The sequence below is a fragment of the Oncorhynchus gorbuscha genome, unplaced genomic scaffold, assembly GCF_021184085.1.
Source record: "Oncorhynchus gorbuscha isolate QuinsamMale2020 ecotype Even-year unplaced genomic scaffold, OgorEven_v1.0 Un_scaffold_428, whole genome shotgun sequence".
In the NCBI taxonomy this organism is placed as follows: domain Eukaryota; kingdom Metazoa; phylum Chordata; class Actinopteri; order Salmoniformes; family Salmonidae; genus Oncorhynchus; species Oncorhynchus gorbuscha.
In genome coordinates, this window is record NW_025745273.1 from 247,217 (window position 1) to 271,479 (window position 24,263).

General features: G+C 44.0%; 1 protein-coding gene and 1 long non-coding RNA gene across 4 annotated transcripts; one reads left to right on the forward strand and one right to left on the reverse strand.

The window, feature by feature from the left end:
- Window positions 1-3: 3 nt before the first annotated feature.
- On the forward strand, window positions 4-2,077 carry LOC124018198. 3 transcript variants are annotated; one of them, XR_006835585.1, is made up of 6 exons: window positions 22-57; window positions 218-685; window positions 1,013-1,052; window positions 1,164-1,302; window positions 1,389-1,468; window positions 1,552-2,077. It is a non-coding gene; the product is annotated as an uncharacterized LOC124018198 (long non-coding RNA). The 3 variants fall into 3 exon arrangements; XR_006835586.1 differs by having other exon boundaries at window positions 218-449; XR_006835587.1 differs by lacking the exon at window positions 218-685 and having other exon boundaries at window positions 4-57.
- A 9,649-nt stretch (window positions 2,078-11,726) lies between these two features.
- LOC124018188 (zinc finger protein 501-like) lies at window positions 11,727-23,496 on the reverse strand. Its single transcript, XM_046333454.1, has 2 exons — window positions 22,949-23,496; window positions 11,727-14,256 (listed from the first exon to the last, which is right to left on the reverse strand). The coding sequence occupies exons 1-2, from the start codon at window positions 23,274-23,276 to the stop codon at window positions 13,184-13,186; spliced, it is 1,401 nt and encodes a 466-aa protein (XP_046189410.1). The 5' UTR covers window positions 23,277-23,496; the 3' UTR covers window positions 11,727-13,183.
- Window positions 23,497-24,263: the final 767 nt, after the last annotated feature.

Genomic DNA, 24,263 nt, shown 5'->3' on the forward strand with positions numbered 1-24,263 from the left:
CATGCCAGGGATAATACGTGTGAAGTTTCCTCCCTTCTGTAATAAGCAGCCAATGAGGTATTTTTTTCCTTTATTCATGTGTTTAATCTGAACCCGTTATAACGCCGGTTAAACTGTTATGTATGTAAGCACTTTCAGAGTTATACCAGGCTAATAAGTCACTCGTAAGATAAGGTTGTAAGAGTGTGCTTAACTGTATTTTTCATTTACTTTATAGTTCTCACGGAAGGTGATAATTCTGACTAAAACTACAGAATAAAGCCGCCAGTTAAAATCAGGGAACAGTTGTGCTCGTGGTTACTGAAGGGAGCTACACTGTCCAGACGAGATGTTACAACGAACTGAATCGTCAAGTAGTAGACAATGGACCTGATCGGACAGCTCAGAGCCTCTGCTCTCTGCAGGCCAGGAGCAAGGAAGGAGGGTGTGGTCAAGCAAGGCTTTTTTTTGTAATTGTATTTTTTTCTTCTAGTCAATGGAGGTCTTCCTCTTTATATAGCCTGCTACAGCATGCAATACTATTAACTCACAAGGGGGCATAACGTTACATGGACAATACTCTCCCATTTTGGAAACGTTACATGGACAATAGTATCCCATTTTGGAAACGTTACATGGACGTCCCCTTGTGGAGGGAAATTAATATCTTAGATGGAAGCGGTTGATGGGATTCAAATGCATAATGGTATTAATAGTGTCTAGACTACCTCTTTTCTATAAATTCCCTTCAGAATCCAAACACAGTAAAGCCACGCAGAAAAATGTTGCGTATAATCTTTCAAGTCTGCCTGATAAAATATTGAACAATTTGTGTACAAAGATATCAGGCCTGTATGTATGGCAGTACTGTTACTGTATGGCAGTACTGTATTGGCTAGTGCTTTCTATTTTGCATTAAATTGTATGTCGATGCCATTCATCTTTCAATATTTATATAATATATATATATATATGTTTTAATGCTTTAAGACTATTCTTTGACACATTTTCTCTTCCTTTGAAATTCTTATAGGACAGAACATGGACACAATGCAATTGGGATCAAGAAGAAGGTACATATATGTTGTAGGAAAGCTGCATTTGAAGTGTACATTTAACCCGCATAGCAGTCAATACAAACTGAAATATAGTAGCATACAAATGTGTGCAAATGATCTTTTCAGATCTTCTCAAAAATGAATCAAGTCCATGGAATGGATATAGACAAAAAGAGAATTCAAGGACTATCAGAGATAGAGGTGAGGCAGGGGTGAGGACATCATCCTGCTATCTTGACAGTCCCTGAAGGACAATACAGAAGAGGTATTTGCTCTTATTCCTTCCCTTTCTCAAATGTATTTTGTAATAAAAATAGCAAGTGTAGTAAGATCATTGCTTAACTTTACTAGGACTGGACACCACAGCAGCGATTCTGCTCTTGCCCTACCTCTTCAATGTGGACCCAAGTGGCCTTTATGTCCGTGACAAGGTATGCCTATGAACCAATCATGAACATTTATGGTCTTTGTTAATTGTATGTGTATTAATCTTTTCTTACTTTTGTTGACACAGATTTCACCGCTCTTCACTCCTTTACTGCACATCGGCGGAAACCCAAAATCCCGCTGACCTTTGATGTGGAGAACATCCATGCCCTCGAGGACGTCCCCATGGGACTTGGGGCTCTGCTAGGGCTGTATTACATTTCCCCTAAATTTCCCCAAAATATCAGAAAAACACTTATGTTGTTAAGTGACTGTTCTGGGGATAAGAGAAGTTGGGGTGAAGTTACCAGGGCCGGTCATAAAGATGGCAAACTTCCTAACATAACTAAGTGGATACAATATACACACTAAAGCTGAAAAATCTGTATTTAGCATCAAGTCTACAATATTGTTAGTTTACCAATGATTCATTTTTAATGCATGTTGTTTTTATTGTACATTATTATTTGTGATTTTTTTTTTGTGTCATGAAAAGCACTATACAAAGTAAATGTTTTACTTATTATGGTCTGACATGTCTACAGAAATGTTGTAATTTTGTAATGTGTTTTGTTTGGTAAGTTGTTTTGTAAATATTAATTCATATTTGTGGTGCCAGTAAATAAACAATGAATTATTTAAATCAACATTGCCAATACTGTTATTATTAAAATATGTTTTTATAATGGAGGGAGTTAAAAAATGAACCCCAAAAGTTTATTTGAGGAACCATGATAAGGGTTTCTTCAAATAACTTTTAGGGGTTCCCCCCCAGTTTCAATTTGAAGAACCCCTAAAGCAGGGGTGTCAAAGTCAAATGGACGGAGGGCCAAATAAAAAATTTAGCTACAAGCCGAGGGCCGGACTGTTCGAATGTTCATTGAATTTTTTTTAAATGACGCATATAGTCTAGTGAACCTAATTGAACCTACTGAAAACCTAACAAATATATTCCAATATGATCAGATAAATAAAGCAATATTTTCTTATGGCTCTGTCAGTAATCTTTAATTTTCAACAGACACAAAAGACAAATTTCCTTTATATAAAAATCCCCATAACATGAACATTAAATGAAAGAAACCGGTATTCAAGGCACCATCAGTAGCCTATATTTTCTATTTTAGCAAAAGTGGGCTAAATTTACTTCAAAGAAAAAAACAATAATAGCAATTTTCTATCATCCACTCAACTGAAATATTTTTAAAATATAATTGGATTGAAATACAATAAAATAAAGTGCAAAAATCTATTAATCAAAAACAACACTTTGTTTAAGGAGAAGTAACATGCAGTGAAAACAAATATTAAACTTTAACTTTTAAACTTGAACTGAGTAAAAACTCTAAATATGTGATTGCACAGTAATGTTCACTTGTTTGAGGTTGAGGGTGATACTTGGTGGTGTCCCATCTTTTCCACAAGTTCATCAATGTTCGGGGTAAGGCTCTGAGCTGAGGAAATCCTCAGAATTGAGTGGAGGTGTTCAGCAGTAAGTCGACTTCTGTGTGATGTTTTGTTCAAGTTCATCATGTGTATGTGCTGCCAAACATAGACAACGTTTGAGCAGCCTGGATGCGCAGCTGGGGCATTGTGTCGGGGAGGAAACGGGCGAACTCCGCAGCACCCACTGCCGCATATTTTGCCCTCAGTGCATCATTGCATTGGAGGTCAATCAACTCCATTTGGAGGTTTGGTGGTGAGCTTTCCACGTCAACAGCAAATGGGTTACCGAGCAGTTCCAACCTGCTTTTTTGTGCTTCAAAGTCAGCAAATCGGCGTCGAAAGTCAGCGGCAAGCATACCTATTTTATCAGCCAACTGTGCGCTCGGGAACGCACTGGTAGAGAGCTTCTCTTTCATGGTCTGGCAGCTGGGAAAGTGGCTCAAATTTTCTTTCCGCATCTGCGTCTCCCACAGAGTCAGTTTGGTTTTAAATGCCTTCACTGTACTGTACATATCAGAGATGACACGATCCCGACCCTGCAGCTGCAAGTTCATTGCATTCAGATGACTCGTAATGTCACACAGAAAAGCCATTTCACACAGAAACATTTCGTCTCGGAGTTGTGTTGTGTCTTTCCCTTTGCTGTCCAAGAACAGACAAATCTCCTCACGAAGCTCGAAACATCTTTGAAGCACCTTTCCCTGGCTTAGCCATCGCACCTCTGTGTGATAAGGCAAATCACCATGCTCCGTTTCTAACTCCGTCAGAAATGCCTTGAACTGGCAGTGATTCAAACCTTTGGCTCTGATAAAGTTAACTGTGCGCGTGATGATGCTCATTACATGCTCCATTTTCAAGGCTTTACCGCACAACGCTTCCTGGTGTATGATACAATGATAAGCTGTCAGCTCACCTGTCGCGTTTTCCTCTTGCATCTTTTCCCGTATCTTTGCCACCAGTCCGCTCCTGTGTCCACACATCGCAGGTGCTCCGTCGGTTGTCAAACCCACGAGTTTTTCCCAAGGCAGCTCCATCTCATTTACACATCTTGACACCTCTTCATACAAATCATGCCCCGTAGTTGTGCCATGCATAGGACGTAAAGCCAAAAACTCCTCTGTCACGCTTAGGCTGGAGTCCACTCCGCGGATGAAAATTGACAACTGGGCAATGTCAGAAATGTCGGTGCTCTCATCCACAGCCAAGGAATATGCAATGAAATCTTTTCCCTTTTTCACAAGCTGCTCTTTTAGATTGATGGACAACTGGTCTACTCTCTCGGCAATGGTGTTTCTGCTCAGACTCACATTTAAAAAGAGTTGCCTTTTTCTGGGCAAACTTCGTCACAAACTTTAATCATGCAGTTTTTGATGAAATCCCCCTCCGTAAATGGCCGGGCTGATTTAGCGATCTCTTCTGCCAAAATAAAACTGGCCTTGACAGCAGCCTGGCCTTGTGATTTGGCTTTTTTGAACAGAGCCTGTCGAGATTTGAGGCCTCGTTTTAATTCCTCTGCCTTTTGTAGCCTTTGTTCCATGTCCATATTCTTGTTGTTGTCCGCGTGTTTCGTTTCATAATGTCGTCTCAGATTATACTCTTTCAGTACCGCCACACTTTCTCCACACAGAAGACACACAGGTTTTCCAGCTACCTCCGTGAACAAATACTCCGACTCCCACCTTGTTTGAAACCCCCCGGTTCTCAGTGTCCACCTTCCGTTTTGCCATTTTTGATGGGTATCTGAAAGTTAATTTTACTGTGATGCTGACAACTGCTGTGCCAATAAATATTGAAATGAAGCAGCCTACTGCTCGGTGCGTCACCGTTGCATTGTGGGAAATGTAGTATTGGTGCGTGTAAAAGATCTGCGGGCTGCCGGCTTGCTGCGGTCTGCGGGCCGGTTCTAATAATAAATCAAGATCATCCCAGGGGCCGTAAAAAACCTTCTCGCGGGCCGGATGTGGCCCGCGGGCCTTGACTCTGACATATGTGCCCTAAAGGATACTCCAGGAACCTTTACTTTTTAGAGTGTATATTGATAAAAGTGACCTGGTCCGAGAGACATTTACATACTTATACACAGCCCCATTTGGGATGACTATTTTGGGGCGAAATAGCAGCCAGAACAGACAGACCTGATATCGCCCATAATTCGACGTCCTAGGCCGTCACGTGCTGAGTGGGTATGACCAAAGTTATTATATTTAGCTGCACTTTGTAGTACATTTTTACACTAAAATAAATGTTTCTGATGCCACGTCACCCGGTTTCAAAGGGAGTTGTGCGATGTGGCGTCTTTCAGGTGATTCTGCCACTGTGACGTATAATCTAGTGGACGGGACGCTTCTTCAACATCAAGAGCTATTCAGCCACCTTGGTTCACTCTTAACTTTGCGGAAAAAGGGTTAATTAATAAATCTAGCAACTCCTCTCATACTGAGAATAATTACAGGTGCACCTTACTATCTTATACCTTACTAGCTTATACTATATCATACATGGTCTTAACTAGTAAACACAGATTCTAGTTTTCATCCAGTTCACATAGATAGCTGGCTCGGCCCTCTTCACACCTCCAATGTGTCCCCTCACCCCTCACTCAGGAACACACTCAGAGCCTATTGCCTCGCCCCTGTTTACACCTCCAAGGTGCCCACCTCACACAGGAATACACACTCAAAAGCCTATGAGGCTTTTATAAAAACTCTACTTGCTTCTCTTACCTTTTTCTTTTTTAGACTACGTTTGAGATGTGGTATCCACTCGCGGCTCGCTGCCTCTCAGATCAAAGGTGGGTCCATCTGCTCCGTTCCCAAAGTGTGGTCTACTGAAATTCCAAGTTTGAGGGATCCCTCGTGTTCCATTTACCCAGGTCGTCAGGAGCGGTCACCAAGTGAAGATTCACATCCCAATCGCCAAATGTGGTTAATTTCTTTAATATCAAATGAGACAAACTTATCACACAAGTCAGATTTATTCTTAAACTAAATCTGTATTCACTTATTAATAAGGGAGCAGGTCAATACAACTTACACATATAAAGTGGATCAATTGAGTGCTCTACGATAATGATGGCTGGTCGACAAATCACTCCCAGATGATTTGTTGAGAGCCACGAGACAAAAGTACAAAGATACACACCTTTCAACCTACATGACCAACAATAGACGTATAGAACGGGTAACAAGGTTAAGATTTGTATGAAAGATACTTAGAATTAACAGCAGACAGAATCTCATGTAGTGGGTTCGATTCCCGGGACCACCCATACGTAGAATGTATGCACACATGACTGTAAGTCGCTATTATTATTATTATTATTATTATTAAAAACAGTACTCTTTGTGTAGAGACCAGGTTCTGGCCCTGGGGTCATCTCTCCCCGGTACCATATAGAACATTAACTCATGCTCTGGAATGCGGTTTCTGTAGGTTTTGTCACGAACCGGCTCAAAGCCCGTAACAAAGGGAGACAACGTGGAGATAAGGAGTAACAAAAGATATATTTATTAACTAAAGCAACTAAGGAAAATATCCAATGGTGTGTGTAATCAGTAGTCCGTAGTGTAAGTGAGTGTTTTGCATGCATGAATGTGATAATGCAGGGTGTTGAAAGGTGCCAAAGCAAACAAACAAAAGGCCACCAAGAACCACACCACAATCTACAACAGGTGTCTGCATGGAGAGAGTCTCCTCCATGAATGTGGAAGAGGTCTATTTATCCTGGGAGACACCTGGCCCAGGTGTTTCCCATGTAGCTGACGACCCTCTCAACTCCGCCCACCGGCATCCTAATAAGGAAACAAGAACAAAGACAGAATACGGCAGACTCACATTCCCCCCATAAAACCGGGGACCAACAAGGACCCCGGAACAACATACCAGCCTCCCGCGTTCCAAATTGACATCGGCCTCCGCGTCCCAAATTGACACAGGCCTCCGCGTCCCAAATTGACACAGGCCTCCGCGTCCCAAATTGACACAGGCCTCCGCGTCCCAAATTGACACAGGCCTCCGCGTCCCAAATTGACACAGGCCTCCGCGTCCCAAATTGACACAGGCCTCCGCGTCCCAAATTGACACAGGCCTCCGTCCGAGGAAGAGGAAATGAATCTGGCTCTGTGACACTGTTTACCTTACGGTAGTCCGTACAAAACGGTTTGTTCCATCCGGTTTACTGACCAAGATACAGGGAGAAGCCCAACTGGAGAAAGAAGGCTCTGCTATCTTACTCTCCAGCATGTACTTGACCTCAGCATCCAGACAACGTAGTTTCTCTGAAGAAACTCTATAGAACCGCTGACGAATGGGGTCAGCACCTCCAATGTCAATATCATGTTCTATTAAGTTTGTACGTGTAGGTGTATCAGAAAATAAACCTGGAAATCTCTGAATCAGACCAACCATCTCTTTCCGCTCATCAACAGGTAGGTGAGTGAGAAGACTGTCTAAAATATCCAGTGTTTCTGAATTTTTCAATCTACCCTGCAATATACAATCGTCAGGACCAGGAACATCTTCCTCCTCATGCACAGGTCTAGCACGACAAGAACCCAAGGAAACAACGGTATCAGCCAAAAGAACAGGTTTACCGTCCTCTGTAGAATCCCACTGTTCAGTCTCAGAGGAACGTGCATAATAGGGTTTTAACAGATTTACATGGCACAGCTGGTGTGCTTTCCTCCGTTCTGGAGTGGCAACTAGATAATTTTGCTCAGTGTACTGGCGCACCACTGTATATGGACCTTGAAATTTGGCTTGAAAAGGAGAACCAACAATTGGCAGCAGAGCAAGAACCTGGTCACCTGGACTAAAGTGACGAGGCTCAGTTCGGCGATCAAATATGCCCTTCATCCTCTCCTGTGAAGATGATAACTTCTCTTTAGCCATTTCACCAGCGGCATACAGCCGTCGCCGGAAATCACACACATACGAACACAGGGACTGAGGAGGCTCGGGAGACTTCCAGTCATCCTGGAGAACAGATAAAAGTCCACGCACCCTATGTCCAAACACAAGGTCATTTGGACTGAAACCTGTGCTCTCCTGTGAAACTTCCCTAGCGGCTAACAGTAACCAAGGCAACCCCTCCTCCCAATCCTTATCCATCTCAGTACAATAAGCTCTCAACAAAGACTTAAGTGTTTGATGGAAACGTTCCAGTGCTCCTTGACTTTGCGCGTGATAGGCGCTAGACACATGGTGTTTAATATGGAGCTGTTGAAGAACCTGACCAAACAGATTAGAGGTAAAATTAGATCCTTGATCACTCTGAATGACCTTAGGGATTCCAAACAATGAGAGAAACTGAGTCAAAGCTTTTAACACCGATTTAGTCGTGATAGATCGGAGAGGATAGGCAGCAGGAAACCTAGTGGTCTGACACATCACAGTGAACAGGTAACTGCTACCCTTTTTAGAACGAGGCAGAGGACCCACACAGTCAATAATCAGATACTCAAAAGGTTGGCTGAGTACAGGAATAGGAAACAATGGTACTGGTTTAATAACTTGATTAGGCTTACCAGTTAATTGACATGTGTGACAAGTTTTGATAAAATCAGAAACATCCCTCTTTAATCTAGGCCAAAAGAAATGTCTTAATATGCGATTGTAGGTTTTCCTCACCCCCATATGTCCAGCAACGTCGCTGTGAGAAGTTTCCAACACCAACTCACGAAGCTTAACTGGTACAACAACTTGACTAATTGCCTCCCCCAGAAAAACACTATCATGAGACACCCACTTTCTCATCAGGACATCCTCTTGGAGAAAATAGCCATGGGCGACATCTCCCAACTGTTCTATAGGCACAATTTGATCACGCAACTCTTCCAACGTGGGGTCATCCCGTTGAGCATTGATTAGATCTGAGCGGGTTACAGATAACGGGATAACAGGGAAGACAGTGACATACTTTGTATTATTATCATTAGTCGGCGCAGTGACTAGTTCGCCACGGCTCATAGAACGTGTCACTGCACACGCAGAGAACACCTCTGGGAAACTCTGTACACTCTCATCAGGAATCCCAACAATTGACGGCTTAGTGGAAACCACTAGAGATGGAAACACGACTGGCCATACACGCTCACCTGCCAAGTTATTCCCAAGGATAACGTCGATACCCTCAATAGGCAACGAAGGACGCACCCCCACAACAACTTCACCCTTCACCAGCCCACAATCCAACATCAGTTTATGCAATGGAACTGACAGAGTGTTCAAACCTATTCCCCTAATTAGAACACTATTCCCCGAATCAGTCTCAGCAGAAAAGGGTAACACAGACTCCAACACAAATGATTCAGAGGCACCTGTGTCTCTCAGGATCTTCACTGGCACTAGGTCTTTACTTCCTAACATAGACACAAAACCTTCTGTAATGAAAGGTAAATAGTCTGGATCAATATGGACTTTCACATTCTCCTGGGCCTGAGGAAATGAGTCAAGAATGAACTGATGTGGAACAGGTGCAGCTAACGCAGCAGGCTTAGATTTAGCGTAAGCACCCTTTGACCTGAGAAGTGGACATTCGTTTTTCCAATGACCTGAACCTTGACAGTAGTGACACTCCTGCCCAAAGTCAGCCTTACCATGGGAGTCAGGTTCAACCCTAGTTGAATAGAACTCTGCCCGAGAACCAAAGTATCTCGGTGAGCGAAGCCCAAATCTATCCGAATGCCCCCACTCTTTCCGAATACGGGGTTTTGCAAAGACACTTTTGTGAGTCAACACATACTCGTCCGCCAAAACCGCAGCTTCAGCAACATTCTTTACTTTCTGTTCATTAATATAAGTGGCAATACGATCAGGAATTGTGTCCTTAAATTGCTCTAACATAATCAGATCACACAGCCCTTGGAAAGTCACAACTGCAGAGGCGGAACACCAGCGATTAAACTGTAAAGATAACTGTCGCGCAAACTCAACATGAGTCTGGTTATCGTCCCTTTTTAAAGTTCTAAATCGTTGACGGTAAGCCTCAGGGACCAATTCATAAATCTGTAACACAGCTGTTTTAACTTTATCATAACTGGCACTGTCGTGTACACTAAGAGCTGAATATGCTTCCTGCGCTTTACCAGTCAGCACACACTGCAACATTAAAGTGCGGTCAGAATCAGGCCAACTCCTAGCGTCAGCAACCCGCTCAAACAACGAAAAGAATGTCTCGGGGTCCCTTTCATTAAACCGAGGCAATAACCGCAAGTTCCCAACAATATTAAATGTCTCTGGGGCATGACCAAAAGCGGAACTACCCCTAGGTAAATCTGGGTCACCTTCCCAAAACAAACTCTCCCCTGAGATCTTTCCTTCCCTAACCAACTCTATACGTTCTTGTTGCAACTTGATTTTAGCACGCTCCATATCTTGTTTAAATGCCAATTCCTTTTCATATTTCACACGATCATGCTCTAGCTTCTCACGATCATGCTCTAGCTTCTCACGATCATGCTCTAGCTGTAACAAAAGCAGTTCTTTCTGCTGTTCAAAAAGAAGGCAACTAGGACTAACCGATGGAATGGCCATTGTAACGTTATGGGGAGACAACAAATCCTCAGCAGAGGCTGGCCCGGTGGTAACTTCAAGAATACCACTCTCCATCAGATTGGCTTTCAATATCAACCTAATAGAATTCTTTAGACGTTTAGCACTAATCTCAACCTTGTAGTGTTCCGCGACCTCAACAGCTGTTCTTTAGTACCTAAATCTAACAATTCCTCTGATGGAGAGCGAATGAACTTATCTACATAAGACGCCATAATCACACAAATTTTTTTTATCGCTTTTCCCTTCTGCTGAGCACACCAGAACACAACCCGAGAATTGACAATCACCCTGAGCACCACAGAAGAGAGATGAGATATGGAGCTTCCCCAAAACCTACAATAACTCAACCCTAGTCTTCGTGCAGATTTGCGGTGGGAATTTACGCACTGTAGCCCGCTGGCAAGGAAATAGAACTCCCCAGCATGCTGGCAAATTCCACCAAGCCACGGACGAGACAACTGCTCAGTCCACAGACACCACACAAAAATAACAAACATTAACCATGCCCAACATATTCCAAAAAATGAAACACGTCGCTAAACCTATCAGGGGAAAAAGGCTATAGCTCCGGGTAGCAAGTTCCACTACCCTACCCAAATCTCCTACCGAGGTACACAGCCGATTTACTCACCTCAGACTGACTTCCCAACAGAAAGTAGAACAAGTTTCCAGGCTAGGCAAGGCCTGGAAACTAACCATTATACTCTCTCCAACGCAGCACATAAACCAAACAACAAAGGCAACCAATACTGGGCCGATCACACTCAAACACTATTCAAACCAAACACGTACCTCCACGGTCTCCCAAACCAATAGTTCAAAGATCCTGGATGAGCCCCCACTTGTCACGAACCGGCTCAAAGCCCGTAACAAAGGGAGACAACGTGGAGATAAGGAGTAACAAAAGATATATTTATTAACTAAAGCAACTAAGGAAAATATCCAATGGTGTGTGTAATCAGTAGTCCGTAGTGTAAGTGAGTGTTTTGCATGCATGAATGTGATAATGCAGGGTGTTGAAAGGTGCCAAAGCAAACAAACAAAAGGCCACCAAGAACCACACCACAATCTACAACAGGTGTCTGCATGGAGAGAGTCTCCTCCATGAATGTGGAAGAGGTCTATTTATCCTGGGAGACACCTGGCCCAGGTGTTTCCCATGTAGCTGACGACCCTCTCAACTCCGCCCACCGGCATCCTAATAAGGAAACAAGAACAAAGACAGAATACGGCAGACAGAGTGGGAGGGTCGTCACAGTTTTATCACCCAAAAGACACTGTAAATCTCCTGTCAGTTATCGCCCAGAGGCCCATCCTCAGTAGAACACACAGACACTATAGTTCTAAGAACCCTCTATTCTGTTGCAAAAAATAACCATTTGATCCAATAAAAGTATAACATAATGTTGCAGTTTTGCTCTCAGTGTCCACTGAAAGTTGACTAGTAACAACAACTGGGACATAAAAGACACCCACCATGAGACCCACTAAATCTGCCCAAGAAGAGGCAAATAAAAGAAAAACCCACACCAAACTTAAAAGACAGGAAGCAAACCAAAAAGGTGGAGCAACTAAAGGTGTTGACTCTCCACATCTATCAAGACAACTGGTGAACTGGGCCAGACACTCTTAAATAGAACCTGAAACACCACGAGATGGACAAGCCATTACAGGTGTAACACATACTGACTAACGAGTTGACACAAATCAGTGTGCCCTACGTGCTAATGAGCTATACGTGCTAAAGTCCAACCCCAAAACATAAATGGAAAAACTAAAGACTATAACACTTAAGAGAATGCGCACCACCAACAGAAAACAACTTCCATTTCACATTATAATCAACTACAATATAAACATGGTGTCTACTGGCTGTCAACAATTAAAAACAAGAAAAAATAACTTGTTTTTTATTTGAATCAGTTCTCCCTACATGTCGTCTTCCTAAAAATCACTAGCTTCTAGAACTCTCGTCCCCTTGGAACAAGCCCAAACACAACTAATCTCCAATACGGAAAAACATGGTCAAAATAAATTCTAATCCATGGCAACGCATTGGCTAAACACAAAACAAATATTTTTGACTGCCCAACCTTGAGACAATCGGGAACCAAGTGGTCCTCACCACGGACACAAGCACCAAATACGCTGTTGTTTTGACAAGTAGCAATAAATCACTGATATCGATTAGGGGGGAAATCAGGTTGTGCTACTGTTGAAACTAACACAACTAAACAAAACACATGGAAATGGGAGATATATTTTACCTCACTGGTTAGAGGACAACCTGCAGAAGACAGTCAGCTACATTTTGGAGTGATGCATTTAAATTTAGGAGTCGCAAAACAAAGAAACACAACACTTATTTGTCATCACTCAACGATATCACCTCGAAATCAATGGTGCGGAGAGAGGAGGGAGATGAGGTTGCACGTCCTGTTAAAACTAACAGCTCAAAAACCACACGGAATCTGGGAATAATGTGAACATCCCTAGTTAGAGAACTCCTTTTTTGTTAGTCACTTTTTGTTAAATCACATAAATAGTACTCTTCCATTTCAGAGCCTGGATTTCCCCCTGAGGCTAATATATATCATGCTGAAATCCATAGAACAGGGTGATGTTTAGGCTTCTACATTGTGACATTAATTAATTGATATCATGAAACAACTCCTTCATGTATACATTTTCTGATAATTGATCAGAGATCGTTTATCAGATTATCTCTGATCACATCTATGAGGTTTCTCTCCTGTTTGTATTCTCTGGTGTAAAGTCAGAGAGCCAGATGTCGCAAAACTCTTCCCACATTGGTCACAGCTATAAGATTTCTCACCTGTGTGTGTTCTCTGGTGTAATGTCAGATAGTCAGATCGAACAAAACTCTTCCCACATTTACCACAGCTATAAGGTTTTTCTCCTGTGTGTGTTCTCTGGTGTATTGTCAGATGGCCAGATCGAACAAAACACTTCCCACATTGACCACAGCTATAAGGTTTTTCTCCTGTGTGTGTTCTCTGGTGTTGAGTCAGAATGCTAGATGTAATAAAACTCTTCCCACATTGACCACAGCTATAAGGTTTCTCTCCTGTGTGTGTTCTCTGGTGTCGAGTCAGAATGCTAGATGTAATAAAACTCTTCCCACATTGACCACAGCTATAAGGTTTCTCTCCTGTGTGTGTTCTCTGGTGCACTGTCAGATCTCTAGATTGACAAAAACTCTTCCCACATTGACCACAGCTGTAAGATTTCTCTACTGTGTGTATTCTCTGGTGCATTGTCAGATAGCTAGATTGAATAAAACTTTTCCCACATTGATCACAGCTATAAGACTTCTCTCCTGTGTGTATTCTCTGGTGTAAAGTAAGAGAGCCAGATGTAGTAAAACTCTTCCCACATTGATCACAGCTATAGGGTTTCTCTCCTGTGTGTATTCTCTGGTGCGATATCAGGCTGTTTGACTGAGTAAAACTCTTCCCACATTGACCACAGCTATAAGGTTTCTCTCCTGTGTGTATTCTCTGGTGCACTGTCAGAGAGCCAGATGTAGTAAAACTCTTCCCACATTGATCACAGCAATAAGGTTTCTCTCCTGTGTGGATTCTCTGATGAATTTTAATGCCTGATGAGGTGAAGCTCTTCCCACAGTCAGGGCAGCAGTGAGTTCTCTTCCATGTGGATCTCCGCAGATGTTTCTTGAGGTGTTTTGATGTGGAGAGACTCTTCTCTGCCTCTTCAGCATCATGAGGTTGTTGAGGCACCCCAGAGGCTCCACGATAGTCACGTCTCTCTCCTGTGTGAACAACAAAGTCAGACGAATGGTTAAAGGCCCACAACAGTAGAAATCCACTGTAAAAGGTGATGCCAACAGCGAAGTCATGATGTTGTACATCAATTCAAGTCTGTAATGAATGTTACATTTGTCTTAAAATGAGCAAGAGTCATATTTTAGTAGTAACATCGATTATTTTAGGCAAGAAATAAGTTATTCATGTTGTTGAAACTCTAAGCACTGTGCCAGATTACTTTTGGTCTCCAATATAGGCCCCTTTCTGTGTTTCCTAAAATTGCAGCACGAAGGCGATGCACATGCAATTTGTTTGCAGTTATGGATGTAGTGTATCTGGTTGTAGAAACTCCTCCCTGGTAATGAGGAAACCACTAGTATATCTGTAGCAATGTAGTATATCTGGTAATGAGGAAACCGCTAGTTATGGATGTAGTATATTTGCTAATGAGGAAATCACTAGTTATGGATGTAGTATATCTGGTAATGAGGAAACCACTAGTTATGGATGTAGTATATCTGGTAATGAGGAAACCACTAGTTATGGATTTAGTATATCTGGTAATGAGGAAACCACTAGTTATGGATTTATTATATCTGGTAATGAGGAAACCACTAGTTATGGATATGGTATACAGTGGGGCAAAAAAGTATTTAGTCAGCCACCAATTGTGCAAGTTCTCACACTTAAAAATATGAGAGAGGCCTGTAATTTTCATCATAGGTACACTTCAACTATGACAGACAAAATTAGAAGAAAAAAAATCAAGAAAATCACACTAGGATTTTTAATGAATTTATTTGCAAATTATGGTGGAAAATAAGTATTTGGTCAATAACAAAAGTTTATCTCAATACTTTATTATATACCCTTTGTTGGCAATAACAGAGGTCAAACGTTTTCTGTAAGTCTTCACAAGGTTTTTACACACCGTTGCTGGTATTTTGGCGTATTCCTCCATGCAGATCTCCTCTAGAGCAGTGATGTTTTGGGGCTGTTGCTGGGCAACACAGACTTTCAACTCCCTACAAAGATTTTCTATGGGGTTGAGATCTGGAGACTGGCTAGGCCACTCCAGGACCTTGAAATGCTTCTTACGAAGCCACTCCTTCGTTGCTCGGGTGGTGTGTTTGGGATCATTGTCATGCTGAAAGACCAAGCCACGATTCATCTTCAATGCCCTTGCTGATGGTAGGCTTTGTTACTTTGGTCCCAGCTCTCTGCAGGTCATTCACTAGGTCTCCCGGTGTGGTTCTGGGATTTTTGCTCATCGTTCTTGTGATCATTTTGACCCCACGGGGTGAGATCTTGCGTGGAGCCCCAGATCGAGGGAGATTATCAGTGGTCTTGTATGTCTTCCATTTCCTAATAATTGCTCCCACAGTTGATTTCTTCAACCCAAGCTGCTTACCTATTGCAGATTCAGTTTTTCCAGCCTGGTGCAGGTCTACAATTTTGTTTCAAATCAAATCAAAATGTATTTGTCACATACACATGGTTAGCAGATGTTAATGTGAGTGTAGCGAAATGCTTGTGCTTCTAGTTCTGACAGTGCAGTAATAACCAACAAGTAATCTAACTAACAATTCCAAAACTACTGTCTTATACACAGTGTAAGGGGATAAAGAATATGTACATAAAGATATATGAATGAGTGATAGTACAGAGCAGAATAGGCAAGATACAGTAGATGGTATCGAGTACAGTATATACATATGAGATGAGTATGTAAACAAAGTGGCATAGTTAAAGTGGCTAGTGATACATGTATTACATAAGGATGCAGTCGATGATATAGAGTACAGTATATACGTATGCATATGAGATGAATAATGTAGGGTAACATTATATAAGGTAGCATTGTTTAAAGTGGCTAGTGATATATTTACATCATTTCCCATCAATTCCCATTATTAAAGTGGCTGGAGTTGAGTCAGTGTCAGTGTCAGTGTGATGGCAGCAGCCACTCAATGTTAGTGGTGGCTGTTTAACAGTCTGATGGCCTTGAGATAGAAGCTGTTTTTCAGTCTCTCGGTCCCAGCTTTGATGCACCTGTACTGACCTCGCCTTCTGGATGATAGCAGGGTGAACAGGCAGTGGCTCGGGTGGTTGATGTCGTTGATGATCTTTATGGCCTTCCTGTAACATCGGGTGGTGTAGGTGTCCTGGAGGGCAGGTAGTTTGCCCCCGGTGATGCGTTGTGCAGACCTCACTACCCTCTGGAGAGCCTTACGGTTGTGGGCGGAGCAGTTGCCGTACCAGGCGGCGATACAGCCCGCCAGGATGCTCTCGATTGTGCATCTGTAGAAGTTTGTGAGTGCTTTTGTTGACAAGCCAAATTTCTTCAGCCTCCTGAGGTTGAAGAGGCGCTGCTGCGCCTTCTTCACGATGCTGTCTGTGTGAGTGGACCAATTCAGTTTGTCTGTGATGTGTATGCCGAGGAACTTAAAACTAGCTACCCTCTCCACTACTGTTCCATCGATGTGGATAGGGGGGTGTTCCCTCTGCTGTTTCCTGAAGTCCACAATCATCTCCTTAGTTTTGTTGACTTTGAGTATGAGGTTATTTTCCTGACACCACACTCCGAGGGCCCTCACCTCCTCCCTGTAGGCCGCCTCGTCGTTGTTGGTAATCAAGCCTACCACTGTTGTGTCGTCCGCAAACTTGATGATTGAGTTGGAGGTGTGCGTGGCCACGCAGTCGTGGGTGAACAGGGAGTACAGGAGAGGGCTCAGAACGCACCCGTGTGGGGCCCCAGTGTTGAGGATCAGCGGGGTGGAGATGTTGTTGCCTACCCTCACCACCTGGGGGCGGCCCGTCAGGAAGTCCAGTACCTAGTTGCACAGGGCGGGGTCGAGACCCAGGGTCTCGAGCTTCATGACGAGCTTGGAGGGTACTATGGTGTTGAATGCCGAGCTGTAGTCGATGAACAGCATTCTCACATAGGTATTCCTCTTGTCCAGATGGGTTAGGGCAGTGTGCAGTGTGGTTGAGATTGCATCGTCTGTGGACCTATTTGGTAAGCAAATTGGAGTGGGTCTAGGGTGCCAGGTAGGGTGGAGGTGATATGATCCTTGACTAGTCTCTCAAAGCACTTCATGATGACGGAAGTGAGTGCTACTGGGCGGTAGTCGTTTAGCTCAGTTACCTTAGCTTTCTTGGGAACAGGAACAATGGTGTCCCTCTTGAAGCATGTGGGAACAGCAGACTGGTATAGGGATTGATTGAATATGTCCGTAAACACACCGGCCAGCTGGTCTGCGCATGACAGCTCTTTGGTCTTGGCCATAGTGGAGTTTGGAGTGTGACTGTTTGAGGTTGTGGACAGGTGTCTTTTATACTGATAACAAGTTCAAACGGGTGTCATTAATACAGGTAACGAGTGGAGGACAGAGGAGCCTCTTAAAGAAGAAGTTACAGGTCTGTGAGAGACAGAAATCTTGCTTGTTTGTAGGTGACCAAATACTTATTTTCCACCATAATTTGCAAATAAATTCATAAAAAATCCTACAATGTGATTTTCTGGATTTTTCCCCCTCATTTTGTCTGTCTTAGTTAAAGTGTACCTATGATGAAAATCACAGGCCTCTCTCATCTTTTTAAGTGGGAGAACTTGCACAATTGGTGGCTGACTAAATAATTTTTTGCCCCACTGTATCTGATAATGAGGAAACCACTAGTTATGGATGTGGTATATCTGGTAATGAGGAAACCACTAGTTATGGATGTAGTATATCTGGTAATGAGGAAACCACTAGTTATGGATGTAGTATGTATATCTGGTAATGAGGAAACCACTAGTTATGGATGTGGTATATCTGGTAATGAGGAAACTGATAGTTATGGATGTAGTATATCTGCTAATGAGGAAACCACTAGTTATGGATGTGGTATATCTGGTTGTAGAAATTCCTCCCTGCTAATTAGGAAACCAGACACTTCAGAACAAACTTCCTTTAGATGTTTTGAGGGAAACAATGTTATTGTTACTGTTGTTCCATGTGAATGTTATCCAATGTGTTACTATGGTTACTTTTGTTCCATGTTGTGAATGTTATCCAATGTGTTACTATGGGTTATAGCAGTATGGCCTAATAATTTGACACAAATTAATTTAGGAATATTTTTGGTTGATACTTCCAAGGAGTCTTACAGTTCTAAATCATAAAGCCTAAATATCCTTGGTATAACCTTAAAACAGTACTATACTGGGGAAGCCCTTCATGTTGGAGGGTGTTTCTACAGTACTATACCAGGGAAGCCCTTCATGATGGAGGGTGTTTCTACAGTACTATACCAGGGAAGCCCTTCATGTTGGAGGGTGTTTCTACAGTACTATACTGGGGAAGCCCTTCATGTTATTAAAACCTTCTTAAAACTATTCCATATGACTTAGAAACACCTCCCCCTCAGACAAGGCTTCGACTCTGAGACTAGTTATTGTACATTACTCTGGGACTAGTTATCCTGGGATCTTACATTACTCTGAGACTAGTTATCCTGGGATCTAACATTACTCAGACTAGTTATCCTGGGATCTAACATTACTCAGACTAGTTATCCTGGGGAATAGTTTTAATACATTTGCAAAAAATTATAAACCCGTTTTTGCTTTGGCATTACGGGGTATTGTGATGTCATTATGGTGTATTGTGTGTAGATTGATGAGGATTTCAAAAATAATAATCCATTTTAGAATAAAGGGATGCACCGATATTACATTTTTCGCCAATAGTTGCCATGTCCCAAAAACCGATACCGATAACCGATATTTAAAATTTTAGCAGCTTTTTAAGCATTCTAGTACAGTTAAAAAGTTAAACGATCTGCAGCCAACAAGGCAGAGTTCATCTCAGCCTATGCCTCCCTCCAGTCCCTCGACTTCTTGGCACTGACAGAAACATGGATCACCACAGATAACACTGCTACTCCTACTGCTCTCTCTTCGTCCGCCCACGTGTTCTCGCACACCCCGAGAGCTTCTGGTCAGCGGGGTGGTGGCATCGGGATCCTTATCTCTCCCAAGTGGTCATTCTCTCTTTCTCCCCTTACCCATCTGTCTATCGCCTCCTTTGAATTTCATGCTGTCACAGTTACCAGCCCTTTCAAGCTTAACATCCTTATCATTTATCGCCCCCCAGGTCCCCTCGGAGAGTTCATCAATGAGCTTGATGCCTTGATAAGCTCCTTTCCTGAGGACGGCTCACCTCTCACAGTTCTGGGCGACTTTAACCTCCCCACGTCTACCTTTGACTCATTCCTCTCTGCCTCCTTCTTTCCACTCCTCTCCTCTTTTGACCTCACCCTCTCACCTTCCCCCCCTACTCACAAGGCAGGCAATACGCTCGACCTCATCTTTACTAGATGCTGTTTTTCCACTAACCTCATTGCAACTCCCCTCCAAGTCTCCGACCACTACCTTGTATCCTTTTCCCTCTCGCTCTCATCCAACACTTTCCACACTGCCCCTACTCGGATGGTATCGTGCCGTCCCAACCTTCGCTCTCTCTCCCCCGCTACTCTCTCCTCTTCCATCCTATCATCTCTTCCCTCCGCTCAAACCTTCTCCAACCTATCTCCTGATTCTGCCTCCTCAACCCTCCTCTCCTCCCTTTCTGCATCCTTTGACTCTCTATGTCCCCTATCTTCCAGGCCGGCTCGGTCCTCCCCTCCCGCTCCGTGGCTTGACGACTCATTGCGAGCTCACAGAACAGGGCTCCGGGCAGCCGAGCGGAAATGGAGGAAAACTCGCCTCCCTGCGGACCTGGCATCCTTTCACTCCCTCCTCTCTACATTTTCCTCCTCTGTCTCTGCTGCTAAAGCCACTTTCTACCACTCTAAATTCCAAGCATCTGCCTCTAACCCTAGGAAGCTCTTTGCCACCTTCTCCTACCTCCTGAATCCTCCTCTCCCCCCCCCCTCCTCCCTCTCTGCAGATGACTTCGTCAACCATTTTGAAAAGAAGGTCGACGACATCCGATCCTCGTTTGCTAAGTCAAACGACACCGCTGGTTCTGCTCACACTGCCCTACCCTGTGCTCTGACCTCTTTCTCCCCTCTCTCTCCAGATGAAATCTCGCGTCTTGTGACGGCCGGCCGCCCAACAACCTGCCCGCTCGACCCTATCCCCTCCTCTCTTCTCCAGACCATTTCCGGAGACCTTCTCCCTTACCTCACCTCGCTCATCAACTTATCCCTGACCGCTGGCTACGTCCCTTCCGTCTTCAAGAGAGCGAGAGTTGCACCCCTTCTGAAAAAACCTACACTCGATCCCTCCGATGTCAACAACTACAGACCAGTATCCCTTCTTTCTTTTCTCTCCAAAACTCTTGAACGTGCCGTCCTTGGTCAGCTCTCCCGCTCTCTCTCAGAATGACCTTCTTGATCCAAATCAATCAGGTTTCAAGACTAGTCATTCAACTGAGACTGCTCTTCTCTGTATCACGGAGGCGCTCCGCACCGCTAAAGCTAACTCTCTCTCCTCTGCTCTCATCCTTCTAGACCTATCGGCTGCCTTCGATACTGTGAACCATCAGATCCTCCTCTCCACCCTCTCCGAGTTGGGCATCTCCGGCGCGGCCCACGCTTGGATTGCGTCCTACCTGACAGGTCGTTCCTACCAGGTGGCGTGGCGAGAATCTGTCTCCTCACCACGCCCTCTCAGCACTGGTGTCCCCCAGGGCTCTGTTCTAGGCCCTCTCCTATTCTCGCTATACACCAAGTCACTTGGCTCTGTCATAACCTCACATGGTCTCTCCTATCATTGCTATGCAGACGACACACAATTAATCTTCTCCTTTCCCCCTTCTGATGACCAGGTGGTGAATCGCATCTCTGCATGTCTGGCAGACATATCAGTGTGGATGACGGATCACCACCTCAAGCTGAACTTCGGCAAGACGGAGCTGCTCTTCCTCCCGGGGAAGGACTGCCCGTTCCATGATCTCGCCATCACGGTTGACAACTCCATTGTGTCCTCCTCCCAGAGCGCTAAGAACCTTGGCGTGATCCTGGACAACACCCTGTCGTTCTCAACTAACATCAAGGCGGTGGCCCGTTCCTGTAGGTTCATGCTCTACAACATCCGCAGAGTACGACCCTGCCTCACACAGGAAGCGGCGCAGGTCCTAATCCAGGCACTTGTCATCTCCCGTCTGGATTACTGCAACTCGCTGTTGGCTGGGCTCCCTGCCTGTGCCATTAAACCCCTACAACTCATCCAGAACGCCGCAGCCCGTCTAGTGTTCAACCTTCCCAAGTTCTCTCACGTCACCCCGCTCCTCCGCTCTCTCCACTGGCTTCCAGTTGAAGCTCGCATCCGCTACAAGACCATGGTGCTTGCCTACGGAGCTGTGAGGGGAACGGCACCTCAGTACCTCCAGGCTCTGATCAGGCCCTACACCCAAATAAGGGCACTGCGTTCATCCACCTCTGGCCTGCTCGCCTCCCTACCACTGAGGAAGTACAGTTCCCGCTCAGCCCAGTCAAAACTGTTCGCTGCTCTGGCTCCCCAATGGTGGAACAAACTCCCTCACGACGCCAGGACAGCGGAGTCAATCACCACCTTCCGGAGACACCTGAAACCCCACCTCTTTAAGGAATACCTAGGATAGGATAAAGTAATCCTTCTCACCCCCCCCCCCCTTAAAATATTTAGATGCACTATTGTAAAGTGGCTGTTCCACTGGATGTCATAAGGTGAATGCACCAATTTGTAAGTCGCTCTGGATAAGAGCGTCTGCTAAATGACTTAAATGTAAATGTAAACACACACACGGAAGCAGCGGTCTAAGTCACTGCATCTCAGTGCAAGAGGCGTCACTACAGTCCCTGGTTCCAATCCAGGCTGTATCACATCCGGCCGTGATTGGGAGACCCACAGTATCTGTCTGTTATTGGTGTAGAGGGAATGACAAAGGAGAGGGATCCCACATGTGGATAGGAAGATACAAGATATCATTGTTTCTAGAAAATATTCATTTAAAATCCAGGAACTTTACAACTTTAGCTCTCTAGGTCATGCCAGTAGGTTACAGTAGGTTGTAACTCTCTAGGTCATGTCAGTAGGTTGCAGTAGGTTGTATCTCTCTCGGTCATGCCAGTAGGTTACAGTAGGTTGTATCTCTCTAGGTCATGCCAGTAGGTTACAGTAGGTTGTATCTCACTAGGTCATGCCAGTAGGTTACAGTAGGTTGTAACTCTCTAGGTCATGCCAGTAGGTTACAGTAGGTTGTATCTCTCTAGGTCATGCCAGTAGGATACAGTAGGTTGAAGCTCTCTCAGTCATGCCAGTAGGCATGTATCCACTTGTATCCAAGTGGAAACAATTATCAACCCAATGTGGAAAGTGTCAAATTTGGTCAGCAAAAAAATTAATGGCTTATTTGCTATGTTTGGTTTACTTGATCTAACAGAAGTTTCGTAATGCTTAAGTTGTTATGATATACCGACAACTTTGATAAAAACACTAAGAGTCTCCAGATCGCCATGCAAATTCATGCTAGTAGCTTAGCATCTCTCTTCATTGAATACAGGCGGTTGACGACAACAACTCTCATAGAATATAAACAATAGTTTACAATAAAAAGATGAATCCATCAATCCAAAGAAAGGATAGACAGGGCCCTCCGTTGAAGAGGTATTGACGAGCCAACTCCGAATATACAAAGTTAAAAACACATGTAAGGCGGTACTTACTGGTGTTAATCAGATCTCCTATCTCCACCTCTTCATCTTTCAATGTGACAGTAATCTCCCCTTCCTTCTTCACTTCAAAAGCTACATCCTCCCCTTTCTCTTCCTCCTCTTCTTTCACAGTAACATACTCCTCCTCTTTCACCCTGAACGCCTCTTCCTCTTCTTTCACTGGAACGTCTTTCTCTTCTTGTTTCACTGTAACACCCTCTACTTCTTGTTTTACTGTAACATCCTCCTCCTCTTTCACGACAATGTTCAACCCCAGAGTTTCTTTCTCCGTCCAGCAGACCTCTTCTTCAACAGGATGAGAATAGTTTAGGGAGCTCATGGTCGGGGATGTTAGCTAGCTATCATTAGCGACTAGGCTAGTGCTAACTTAACCAGCCAGTTACTATAGCTGACTAATACAAAATAACGTAATATTAAATTAAATAGGTTAACAAGTAGATACGACAGAAGTGTGTGTAAAACACAGTAGGTAATATACACCGGAAAAGTATAAATAGCTTGAATCTTTCGGCTATGTCGTCTAGCAGGCGACAGAAGTGGTTGACCAGCTGTTTCTGAAGAACCGTCCACTAGATCATACGTCACGCTGGCAGCGTCGCCTGAAAGACGCACATCGCCGTCTGCTGACTGGAGGGGAAACGCAGTTGAGGATCATATTTTATTTTCAGACAAAGATTATTTTAAATGGATTTAATTAAATAATACTATTATATTGAGACATACAAAGACATGAATGTGATGATTGATTAGTGCCCTTGGAGTGTGGTGTCAGGAAAATAACCTCACACTCAAAGTCAACAAAACTAAGGAGATGATTGTGGACTTCAGGAAACAGCAGAGGGAACACCCCCCTATCCACATCGATGGAACAGTAGTGGAGAGGGTAGTACGTTTTAAGTTCCTCGGCATACACATCACAGACAAACTGAATTGGTCCACCCACACAGACAGCATCGTGAAGCATCGTGAAGAAGGCAGCAGTGGTGGCTGTTTAACAGTCTGATGGCCTTGAGATAGAAGCTGTTTTTCAGTCTCTCGGTCCCTGCTTTGGTGCACCTGTACTGACCTCGCCTTCTGGATGATAGTGGGGTGAACAGGCAGTGGCTCGGGTGGTTGTTGTCCTTGATGATCTTTATGGCCTTCCTGTGACATCGGGTGGTGTAGGTGTCCTGGAGGGCAGGTAGTTTCCCCTCGGTGATGCGTTGTGCAGACCTCACTACCCTCTGGAGAGCCTTGCGGTTGTGGGCGGAGCAGTTGCCGTACCAGCCCAGCCCGACAGTATGCTCTCGATTGTGCATCTGTAGAA

Coding starts and splice junctions, on each gene's coding strand:
- LOC124018188 (XM_046333454.1), bottom strand. CDS start 23,276: ATGAGCTCCCTAAACTATTCTCATCCTGTTGAAGAAGAGGTCTGCTGG. Junction 14,257..22,948: donor AGGAGATCTGATTAACACCA/GTAAGTACCGCC, acceptor TTGTTCACACAG/GAGAGAGACGTGACTATCGT.